At 34.0% G+C, this 13,332-nt stretch overlaps 1 protein-coding gene across 1 annotated transcript in view; it reads left to right on the plus strand.

Annotated features, from left to right (window-relative positions):
• Positions 1-13,332, plus strand: part of vir (VIR_N domain-containing protein) — a 630,458-nt gene that overhangs the window by 481,697 nt on the left and 135,429 nt on the right. The window contains exon 31 of the mRNA XM_090397685.1: positions 8,427-8,587. Coding sequence (XP_090253811.1) covers positions 8,427-8,587 — 161 coding nt within the window. The remainder of the gene's footprint in view (positions 1-8,426; positions 8,588-13,332) is intronic.

Genomic DNA, 13,332 nt, shown 5'->3' on the forward strand with positions numbered 1-13,332 from the left:
GCTGTATTCTGTCAAAAGCCTTAGCAATATCCAAAAGTATCATGGTGTATCCATTCCCCCTTGTCTAATTCAATGGTAACATTATTATAGAATGTGAGCAAGTTGCTAAAACATGACCTTCCCTTAGTTAATCCATGTTGTTCATTGCAAAGTAGAGATTCACTGTCAACCCATTTCTGAATGCGAGCCCTAACCTATTTTTCCAAAATCTTTACTACCACTCCTGAGATACTAATTGGTCAATAGTTGGATACATCGGTCTTTGCACCACTCTTGTGCAATGGAATTACCATACATTCCTGTGGGATTTTCCCTGTTTTGACACTCATATTTAACATCCTGGTCAAAGGAATGGCCAGTTCAGCTGAACACTCTTTTAGCACAAGTGCTGATATTCCCTCAGTCCCTATTGCTGAATTCATATTTAATTTGTGCAACAGCTCTAATACCTCATACACATGCGTTTCTTCATCGTGAAGAGGTAACAGTGAGCTCAATGTTACGTACACCAGGTTGATAGCATTTAACAAAATGGGCACTCATTAACTGAACAACCTATTCTGCATCTCTAAGCCTCATGCCATCAGTTATTCTTTCATATTCATTCGTTCTTTTACTTGCAGCATATCGAAAGAATTCTTGTGGGTTGTCTTTAGCATGCAGAGCCAGTTTCTTTTCATACTCAGTCTTTGCTTTCCGTACAACAGTTGTGACTATTCTATCCTGCTTCTTATAATGTTCATAATGCACACCATCCTTATGCACACGGTATTTTTTCCACATCATCCTTTTGTTACGAATCTCTTGCTTAATAAGATTACTCATCCATTTGACTCTTACTCTATTTATTCTTCAAACTCTCGGGACACATTCTGATATTGCATCATTTAAGTATTGTTTAAATTCTTCCCATGCACTATTGATATTCTTTCCATCCAGCAACCGATCCCATTCCACTGACTCCTTCAGTTGGTCATAATTTCCTGCTTTGTTTCAGCATGAAACCTTTTCTGAATGAAACATTCATAGACTTAGTCGCTTACCAAGTGAGTTCCACATGATCACTATCACCGACTGGAGGCAGAATAGTTAAGTCTTTAATTGAAACATCCCCTGTCACTATAATCAAATTTAACATTCTTTGACCTCGAGTTCCTTCTGTCACATGCTGCTTGAGGAAGTTGTCCCACAGCAGCTCAATAAATGCATTTTCATTCTTCTCACAAGATTCTACTGCTACCCAATCAATATTTGAATAATTAAAGTCTCTCATTATGATTATTCTTTTCTCGCTGATCTTGTTTATTTGGTGATGCATTTCTTCATCACTAGCCACCAATCCACCAGGTTTGTAACATCACCCCACTATGTAATTGATTTTGTTAGATTCCACCTCACACCAGATGGCTTTGAACTTACTGCCACATGAAATATTATTAGTAGTACTACAATCATAGGTCTCAATTCTAACTGGATTCAAGTCATCTGATATCATTAGCAGCACATCCCCCTTCTCTCCTGTCCTCTCTATCCTGCATAAAAATACTGTATATCCTTGACACTCAATATTAGTTAGCAGGTCTGATTCTGATAGCCAGGTCTCGCTAATACCTACAATCTGAGGTTGCAACATATTGACTAAGGCAGCAAACTCTATCCCTTTGTTTCTGATACTCCTAGCATTCATGTACAGGGCTGATATAATTGAAGTATAATTGTCTTTAATGGAAGCATTATCACAAGGTTATTACACAGATATTCCTGCTGGCATCACCTACTTTGAAGATAAAATTTTACATTTGTAAATTATATAATTGATATTTTATAGGACTTTACTTCATTGGTATTCCATAGTTGCAGTATTATTCTTGTCAGTATTTTATTTCATTGTGTTTTTACATTTTGCATTCGGAAAGCAACAGAAAGTTAATGCAGATGGATTAGTTTACATAGGTAAGTTTCACAAGTTATTATTCACTATCTGCATACTTGAAATACACAAGCTTTCTTGGATATTGAAATACTGAATTTCCAAATAGTGGAAGCACGGTTGGAGTTATTTGGAGATGCAAGTATTTACACTAAATAATGTCCTTTTATAATGCGTTAATAAAATTTTGCATTGCTAAGTGCACTGCAGAATCTAAGACCGTATTCTTATGTTTCAAGAAAGTAGAAATCCAAATATGTTAGAATTTTGTGGTTTTTTTTTCACCGGCCTCTATAGTAAATTTGACCTTCTCAGTTTATAAAATTGGTGTAAAGGTATTGTTATATTTATTGACTATAAACAAAAATTAAATAAAACAATAATTTAGATATGTGATGTTTATTTTCATTCATTTGTTTTACTCATTCTGACTGATTTAAATAAGGTTGAGAAATCAATTTACTCAGAAAAAAATGACTATGTTCCATTGACTTTTATTAAATGACATAGTCATTTAATAAATAAAAGCATATCAGTTTTAAATGCATGTGTAATAGAAACTGTCCTTATATGTGCATTTTTAATTTTCAGTGGTTCAAAATATTAATGACTATAACCATTGAAGTAGATACTCCATATGTGTGAGATGAAGAAAATATGGAGGCTTAGTATTTGTTGGGAAGATAATTTGATGTTTTTTTTAATTTATTTGATAATTTGATGTTGGTTTTTTTTTTTTTTTTTTGGTCTGCATTGTATATGGATCTTCTATAGTGAGTAATTTATGATATTAGAATAATCAGAAAGTTTTTATTTTCATCTGCCTTTATTAACATTCTTTCTTCTCATCCCTTTGCAATCATTCTTTCCCTGCCATTCATAAATATCTGAAATAGAACTGAAAAACAGAAGAATGAGGGCAGAGTTCATTGGTATACCATAGTTGTTATAAAAACCAAGTTTATAAAACTATTATCCTTAATATATATTATCCCCAAGATAAAAAACTTTTCACATCTTTATCTCATCCAGAGTTTCTTATTCAAAGTAAAAGCACCTTGTAGCAACTTGTATAGGTAAAGTTGATAGGGCTTTGTATTACAAAAAAACCTTAGTATTTTTGGGTCTAGCTACTCACTGAGGAGACCTCAAAAAAGGTTGAAACTGGTCTGGGTAGTGACCCCCCCCCCACCCACCCATAATGTGTAACAGTATACATCTCTTAGTGAGATGTGTTTTACATTATGGGAAATACTAAGAATAGTTATCAGAGCTTTACCCACTTTACAATGAGTTGCCCTGGTGTTGCACTATCTTTAGACTTGAACTACGTTCAGGCGCAAACTTAACTGTTTTGCTTACTTGGGAAAAGGAGTAAAAAAAAACCAAGTTTATAAAATTACTTGGTATCCTTAATATATATTATCCCCAAGGTAAAAAACGTTTCATATATATATATATATTAATTTAGATTGGTTTTTTACAGTAATGGTGTGAGTTCAACTTGCATTTAGCAGAGCGAATTCTTTCTTTTCTCCATAAAATGCTACATAATTCCATGTGGCATTAGCCACTAATGCAATAGTTTTCTCAGTTCAGTTTCTCACTTCACCTAAGATTGATATAAGAGTTGTATATCAAATGATTTTAAAATTATAATTAATTGTGGACTAAGCTGATTCAGAAACGAAAACAGCAAAAATATTTTGAACCATTGAAATTAAAAATGCACACATGAGGACAGTTTCTATTACAAATGCATTTAAAGCTGATATACTTTTATTTTATGCACTTTTATTAAAATTGTATTCAATTTGTATTATTAAAATTCATAATCAAGAAAATTTTCATAATTTGTTAATACATTATGAAATACATTATTTCTGTGCCTTTTGAAATGTATTTCAATAAAATTTTGATTATTTAAGTTTATTAAAAAATTTATAAATGGTTTGTATGTTGTATAAATAAATACAACTTATTGCCTTTTGTGAATAGATGATAAGTTCAGTAAACTACAGTCATTTCTTATTGCATATTCATAGGAACTAAAGAAATAATTTATTATAATGAAGTTTGTTTTGCTGTAGTAAGGTTCCTTCAGGATACCTTCATGGCATTTACATGTACAAGACTTTTCTTAGGATGTTACAATAAGTAAATTTGTTATAACAGTCCACAGAATAGTGTATTTGTAGTGGCAGTTGACTACATTATTAAGAATGTTAATTTTGGAATGATATACCATATTCATCTAAGCTTTAGCCTGCTAAATAGATTAATATTAACCCTTTCCTTCATGGTTCCATGGTGATCAGAATTTGTCATAAAAATTATGGAAACAACTACCATGTTGGAGTAAAACTTCATTTGAATACATACCTAAACCAATACCAAAATTTTGATTTATATTAAACTGAAGTTTTACTCTAACACGTTAATTGTTTCCATAATTTTTATGATAAATTAATTTTAATTTGCTGGCTGTTTGATCAAGTGATTAGTGTACTCCTATGAAACCATTAGGGTACAAATTCATTTATTACCATGGGTATGCATGGATATTTGATGTTGTCTTTAGGTGGGAGATGAATTTCATTGCCCCCTGTGAAACCACTACTACCTTATCTTTAAAGGTACCTGTGGCATGACTATAAACAACAAATTCCACAATAACTGCAGTAATTAACGTCAATGAAATGAAAGTACAGATATTTCATACTGAAAATAACAGTACATCATCACTGCATAGAAATGAACATATCAAAGAAACGGGAATACAAGAGGTTATACAACAGTTGGGGTTTACCAACTGTTGTATGTACTTTGTATTCCTTTGTATTTGTATTAATAAATATTATTAAAAACTATTTTTAATGGTTACATAAAATGAAAATCTCCCAAACTTTTGGGAGAGAGAGAAAATTGTTTCGATTCATATTTGGCCAATGTAAAAGGGCTTTTCAACTTTCTTTGAAAAGGCATTCATATTTATTTTGGGCCTATTTGTTTGGCCTCATTCTGAAAATGAACTTACCACTTTCTTATAATGGATCAGTAGCCTTCATCCACGCATTCAGCTCACCATGGAAAAAGAAAAGGCTGGTAGTTTACCTTTCTTGGACTTCCTTCTTATGCACACAGCCTCCAGTAATTTATCAACCAGTGTTTATCACAAACCTACCTTTACTAGTGGATACATTCATCAAAAGTCTGCTCATCACACGTCTCAAAAAATTGGTGTTATCAAGTCTTTAATTAATACAGCATATAATGTGTACTCCTCTTTCTCAAGCTTACAACAAGAACGTCTCACTTTCAAAACTTTAATGGTTACAAACAGTGGTGAGCTATGGAAATTTTAACAAAGGACTCGCATTGTTGAGCAAAAAAAAAAAAAGAAAAGAAAAGAAAAAAGCCATATTTCACACAAAAACTTTTATTAATACAGCTTGTGTACAAATTCCAATCCAAAAGTATTAGAGGACAATCAACTTCTAAAGGCTATCATTTTTAAACAAATATTTTATGATCTAAACATGAAATATTTGCACACAATCAACTGTGTTAATTTATCTTACATAAGAAAAACATTTTTTAATTATCAAAATATAATAAGAATGAAATCTTTTATAAAACATTTGATTGGCTACTGGTTTTACCATACGATTGGCTACCAGAAGGTAGAAGGGTAAAGATAGCAAATGGGCGTATATTATTTTCAAGCTTGGCCGCATTCATTATAGAGGAGTTGAAACAATAATTCTAAATAATCTATACACTACCGAATAGACTAATTTTTGTTAGGTTACCGTATGAGTTTGTCGCTTAATATGTTTCAAAAAAAATTTTTTTTTGAAAAAATAAAAAAGTAAACAAGAAGAATAACAGGCTCGCAAATTTGTGAAAAATTTAACAAAGGGCTCGCGCGAGCCCCTTATTGCTCACCACTGGTTACAACCGTAATCAAATCCAGTGGATAATTCATAGTGAAGAATTTATGGACATACAACACGTGTTAGAATAATTACTTTACTTAACATTAAGCAAGTAACAATCAACTTTTTGACCTCTGTATTTAGGTCATCATCAGGAACATACATCTGTACGATATACAAGCTACATGCCACTGCACCATATAAATGTAAAACAAATTTAAATGTTTGTTAATCATTTATTCTAGCCTGAACTCTGGTGAGAGAGGAAAAAAAAAAAAGAAAAACAGAACTACATTAAACAATTTTTGAGATTTTCTTCTGTCTGCAGTTGTTCTGATTGCTATATGGGTTAAAGATGGGTCCTCCACATTCTTAGAATAATTAATTCATCATTTTTTTTTTCAGATTTGGATGATGATTTAGCATTTCACAAGATTCTTTGAATTTTCTTTCAAACCAGGTTTAGGTGTGGTGTAGGGACTCAGTGCCTTTCCAATCAACTCTCTGGTATGTTTGGAGTGTGTCGTCTGATAGGCCTGCTTTACCATAGTGGAGGTATTTAATTTGGAATTTGTGTTCATCTTTTCTGATTGGAATGGTGCATTCTGTTTTCCCTATGTAAGGAAATTACAGGTTCATTGAATTTTGTAAACTCCTGGGTGGACAAGGTATGGAAGAGGATCTTTAGTGGGGCTAAGTAAATTTCTTAATTTTATTGGGGGCTTGAAGGTTGTCTTGATGTATTCAACTCTCTGGCATGTTTGGAGTGTGTCGTCTGATAGGCCTGCTTTACCATAGTGGAGGTATTTAATTTGGAATTTGTGTTCATCTTTTCTGATTGGAATGGTGCATCCTGTTTTCCCTATGTAAGGAAATTACAGGTTCATTGAATTTTGTAAACTCCTGGGTGGGCAAGGTATGGAAGAGGAACTTTAGTGGGGCTAAGTAAATTTCTTAATTTTATTGGGGGCTTGAAGGTTGTCTTGATGTATTCAACTCTCTGGCATGTTTGGAGTGTGTCGTCTGATAGGCCTGCTTTACCATAGTGGAGGTATTTAATTTGGAATTTGTGTTCATCTTTTCTGATTGGAATGGTGCATCCTGTTTTCCCTATGTAAGGAAATTACAGGTTCATTGAATTTTGTAAACTCCTGGGTGGGCAAGGTATGGAAGAGGAACTTTAGTGGGGCTAAGTAAATTTCTTAATTTTATTGGGGGCTTGAAGGTTGTCTTGATGTTGTATTCAACTCTCTGGCATGTTTGGAGTGTGTCGTCTGATAGGCCTGCTTTACCATAGTGGAGGTATTTAATTTGGAATTTGTGTTCATCTTTTCTGATTGGAATGGTGCATCCTGTTTTCCCTATGTAAGGAAATTACAGGTTCATTGAATTTTGTAAACTCCTGGGTGGGCAAGGTATGGAAGAGGATCTTTAGTGGGGTTAAGTAAATTTCTTAATTTTATTGGGGGCTTGAAGGTTGTCTTGATGTTGTATTTAAGTAGTGTTCTATCTATTTTTTCTGAAATACCTCTAATGTAGGGTATGGCTATGCATTCTTGTAATCTTTTTTGCTTTTAGTGGCATTTTTATGGAGAATCTTGTGAGCTGTAACCATTTTTTACAAATGTTTGATTAATGAATTCAAATTCTTGGTTCAGAGCTTATTCATTGGAGCCAATTGTTAGGGCTCTGTGTTTTGAGTGTGTTGATGACTCCTAGTTTTTGTGTTGGATGGTGGTATGAATTTTTATGTATGTATTGGCCTGTGTGTGTAGGTTTGCGGTAGATGTGAAGGAGAGGCAGCCTGAGGGAAGACGTGATGAGTATGTTTAGAAAAGAAAGAGAGTTGTTGTTTCTGATTTCCATGGTGAATTGGATATGTTTGTGTTTTTTGTTCAGGTGGCTTAGGAATGTATTTAATGTTTTGCGGCTGTGAGGCCAAATTGCAAACATATCCAGTTCACCATCGAAATCAACAGCTCTCTTCCTTTTCTAGACACACTTGTTGCACCTCTTCCCTCAGGCTGCTTCTCTGCCTGCCTAACCCTAATCCAGCAATTTAGATCATTCTTTTCCATATGAGTGTCATTTTTAGTGCCATATTTTCATTGCAATCATTTCCCTTTCTTATTCATTCATTCATTCTTATTCCTTTGTTTCCCCCCCCCCCCATTGGTATGGGAGTCATTTCCTGTGTCATTGTCCCAGTTAAACTTTAATTATATTAATTATTCTGGAAATTTATAATAAGTGGATTTACTCTCAGTGGTTATTTTTCAATAATTTTTAGGTTTGTTTGGATATTTGTTAGGTCCACATCTGTTAGCTTAAAATTAGGAGTGGTAGGACATTTTTGTGTTTGAAGCTTAGTATAAGCTATGAACTGACTATTATGCATCTTATATGCAAAATGCACCTTTTTTTTTCCCATATTTGTTCTGTGGTAGAAGCTAAAAATTTGCAAGCATTAAATACTATTACCAAAATGTAAAATGCATTTAAATTATTACTTTTCACTTAGTTAAAAGTTTAGTAATTTATGAATAATATTATTTCAGCTGTCTAATTCACTTCCACCAAAAGATCATATGCTTCAGATTTGTGGAGCATTAATCCAGCATATTGGTAATTGTCGTCATAATTATGCTTCAATCCTGCCATCCCTTCGGACTCTTGTGATGCTAACAGAGCATGACTTTGGTTTCTTTCATGTTAAACTGTGAGTTACTTTTCATCCTAAACTGAACAAATTTCATATGATAACTACTTTGTTGTAAGACATAAAATGCATAGGTTCTATTTGCATATATAATTAGCAGTTTATAATTAGGCCATTTATTAGAAGTAATTGCCCATAAGCTGATTCATTTTTAAAATATTAACTTTCTGCGAGATATTTTTCATGCCAGAGCAAAATATAAACAAGTGGAGAGAACCAAAATGGACCAATTGTTGTTCTTCCACTTGTTTGTATTTTGCTCTGGCATCATTATGATACAAAGAAACGAGTAAAACACCTACTGCAAAACATCACCTCTCATCCTTCCATCAAATATATTAAAAAAAGGACCAATTGTTGTTCTCTCCACTTGTCTATATTTTGCTCGGGCATTATGACACAAAGTAAAACACCTACTGTAAAATATCAGCTCTCATCCTTCCATCAAATATATTAGCAGGTTTATTGATGATATATTTCTAATCCATCCTGTTTACAAAAGCTTAGTTCTTTATATCATAAAAGCTCTAGTTCTGGAAATTTAATTTAATCAGTTTTCTATTTTGGATCACTTTGGCTACCTGAAATCAGCTAATAGTTCTCTTTTTTATAGAAAAGTCTTATAGGCAAGTATCAATGTTTCTTTGCATCATAATTATCCTGCAAGAAATTCAGTAATCCAAGAACTCGTGTTCATCAGGGCCATATAATAAACTTTACAAATGATCTGTTATTGTAACTGTTCTTAAGTAAATGACTACAATAATAGTTTAAAAACCATGGTTATTTATAAATGTGTGGAAAGGCTGATGTGTTCACAATATTTATTTTTACTATATTGATGACAACACAGGATGATAAGAAAATAATATTTATCAACTTATTTGCTGAAATATCAACAAATAAGTTAATAAATATTATTTTCTTATCATTCTATGTTGTCATTAATACTGTTAAAATAAATAATATGGTTATTTATAGACCTCATTCTCAGAAGACATAATTTATCCTTTGGAGAACCAAGGACGAAAACTAACATCCAAACTGGGTAAAATCCAACTTTCACCAATGTTAAAGTTGAATTTTGTCCAGTTTGGAAGTTGGCTTTCTTCTTGGGTTCTTCAAAGCATAAATTATCTCCTTGTCTTCTGCTGACATTGATTAGCTGCGTTGTTCCTCAGAAAGGATGAAACAATTTGGGAGGATATGGCAGGCCAAATGGCACATACATCATCCTTTCAATTATAGTAACTGTTACACTAGGATTATAAAGAATTTTTTTTAATGCATCAAGTATCATCATAATCAAATTCCTGAGACATTCCCAAAAAGAGATGTACACGAAACGAAGATAGACATGATTGAATTTACATTAGCACTAACCTATTCATGGTTTTCCTTCAAATTGCACTGATGTTTGTGAGGACTCCAATATTGTCAGATCTCTCCACCATCAATTCACCTAAAATTTCACCAGAATGGCTTCTTGCCAAAACAGCAATAAGCAAAACACCTTCTTGCTGTTTTGTTAATCTTTCCTCTTCCCATTTTGATTTAACGACCATATCACCTTAGATTAGCTCTACTCACATAATCCCAAATGTTAACAATGTCAGGTTTCTTCCTAATATTTTAACCCTCTCATGCATAAGGGCCTCATATGAGAACACATATATTTTCTCTCATAATAATTACTCATTCATAATTTAGTGCTACTGTATACATGTGGTCCTCATCTGAGGAAACCAAAGTGTTCTTAGAAACCACACCAGATGGCAGAAGTTTCAACAGAGTTACAGGAATACCAATCTCTCTGCAGTGCATGGTGGTATCAAGGAGGAAGTGAAAAGCTGCTGTTTTGTTGATTTGAATTGGGTGATTTTATGAGTCTTCTGGAAAGGTTAGTATAGTTTTATATATTGTTAAACCTTGTAGATGAAGTGTGAATATTTAATTTGTTCATGTTTATTACCATATACATAAAACGAACTTGAGAACTACCTGTCCTCACATGAGGACAATATGTTTGTAAGGTAATCTGTGCGGCAAATAGTTTGAGGTTAGAAAGTTCTTGTACAATATTTTTATAATTTTATTTTATTTTTGCAAACATAAATGAACAGGAAGTGTGTTAATTGGCATTATCATCTCTTTTACAGATGGATAACCAAAAGCCAGGTTCATCAGGCATAAAAAAGCCTATTACCACAACAGACTTACTGAAGAGGAGATTGAAAAACTGTTGGAGGAATCTGAAGAAGGTTTGGGTGATTCTGATGATGATCCTGCATACCAGCAGCCACAAAATGATCCTACAGAGAATGACAGTTCAAGTGAAGACAGTGATGTTCAGTGTCCTTCCCCTGTTGGTGACTCACAATGTTCAAAGTCAAGTGTGTGCAAAATACAGCTGTTGTTGGTCATATGTCATTGCGGAGACAACCAGTGTATTTTAGTGAAAAAGATAATCCCTTTGCTGGTACTGAACCACAGTTTAGAGGAAAACACCAAGTAAATATTCACAGAGAGAGCCTGTAGATTATTTTTCACAGCTGTTTCCAGATGAATTGATGGATGAAATTGTGAAACAAAAAAATTTTGTGTGCATGCCTTAACTACCTTACTGGCCATTAAAGATCAAACACACCTCAAAAGCTTCGTATCCATCATAAATTTCAATGTAATATCAATGGTATTACAATTTTAATATGCACTTTGCATCCATGGAAATGTGGACGTATATATACTTTCTGGCCGGTAATGTGGTTAAAGGCAAAGATTTAGCAGTATTGGTCTTCTGAACATGGACTGTGCATGGATGTTATAGCTGATGTTTATAACATCAGCTATAACATGTCAGTGAACAGATGTGAGGACATAAGGTGATATTTGCATTTTGTTGATTCAGACACAATACCTACCAACAATAAAGATAAAGCAGTACGTATAAGACCAGCACTGCAAAAGTTTCATGAAACATTCCATGCTGCTGTCAGCCCAGAAGAATTTCAGAGTATAGATGAAATGATGATTCCATTCAAGGGACATTCACAACTCAAACAATACTTACCTAAGAAACCAAAAAAATGGGGTTTCAAAATGTGGGTGAGGGCAGACATTTCAGGCTATGTATATTGTTTTGATCTTTATGTAGGTGCAGATCCTGGAAGACAAAATTCAGACTCATTCAGTGCAAGTGAAAATGTAGTACTTAGGCTTTGTCATGATCTTGCTAAGAACTTCAAGGTATATGCAGACAACTTCTTCATGAGCATCTCCCTAATTAAGAAACTAAAGGAAGATCATATTTATTATGTGGGTACATGCAGAAGAAATCGACTCCAAGGTGTTGACAAGAAACTGAAAAAGGATTTGCAGAAGATGGGACGAGGAAATATGTCAGTTACCACATCCTCTGATGGCATTACTATTACTGGATGGGTTGATAACTCAATAGTACATGTGGTATGTTGAAATTCCACCGGGGTGCTTAAGGGTCAAAGCTGTATAACTGAGAGGAGACCTCCACATAGCCTTTAAAGGAATGCGGAGAACTGACCAGGGCTTCTGACCTAATGTCCAATCCTCACCTTCTCGTGGTGCACCCTGTTGGGTATCTACTTTGATACTGAACGAACGAGGATGGGCTGGCAATTTGGGATTTAGCCGACCAAATTGTATTCTTATTGGTTAAACCAAAATAAAAAATGATGGTACAACATGAGAAAATTTCATGCCGGTTGGGGCGTCGCCCGGTTAAACAAGGCCCCCGTTGTTTTCGCCAGGGAACCAGGGCAAACAGCGAAAAGTCAGCTACTGGAACAAATCTGAAAACAAACCCCAACTCAACATCACCAGAGTTAAAGATCGGTACTATCAACGTAAGAAGCCTGAATGGCAAAGAAATGGAGCTAGCTGAGGAATTAGATAAGTACCAGATCGACATAATAGGGGTGACTGAAACAAAAAAGACCAAAACTGATGAGATCTTTCTGAGCAATAAATACAAAATGTTATATTCAGGCAATAACAATCAAGGAAAAGAAGGAGTAGCCATAGTATTCAACACAAAATACGAGGCTAATCTTCTTGAATGGCAGTCAGTCTCAAGTAGAGTAATGTGGGCAAATATCAGAATGGGGAACTGGACAATCAGACTTATTTGTGCCTATGGTCCCACAGAAGGTTCTACTAAGGTAGAAGTGGAGGAATTTTTTGAGGCTTTAGAAAAAGCAACTGACACAATGAAAAAGGAAAAGTTGGTCCTTGTTGGGGATCTAAATAGTAGAGTAGGAAATGATTGCGAGACATACAAAAATATTTTGGGAAAATTTGGAGAAAAGAGCAAAGCTAATAATAATGGCAAATATCTGTTGGATTTCTGCTCAGGACATGGACTGGTTATTACTAACACCATGTTCCAACATAAAAATGTGCACAAATTCACATGGAGAGAAGAGGCTAGGAATAAGAAAAGTCTCATTGACTATGTTATTGTTGATAGTGATGTTTTCTCCCTGGTGCAGGACACCAGAGTGTACAGAGGATTTGAAATTGGAAGTGATCACTATTTTGTCTTGAGCAGGATAAAATTGAATTTCATATTGAAAAGAATAACATGTAAGAAAGTTTTAAAGCGAATAAAAGTTGAGCAGCTCTCAGATGTAAACTGTAGACTAAAATACAGAAATATTATTGAAAAGAAAATGAAAGAGTTTGAGAACAGGAATCAAACCTTGGAGATT

The sequence above is a fragment of the Typopeltis vanoorti genome, chromosome 9, assembly GCF_054136105.1.
Source record: "Typopeltis vanoorti isolate ZY-2024b chromosome 9, IOZ_Tvanoo_1.0, whole genome shotgun sequence".
NCBI lineage: Eukaryota > Metazoa > Arthropoda > Arachnida > Uropygi > Thelyphonidae > Typopeltis > Typopeltis vanoorti.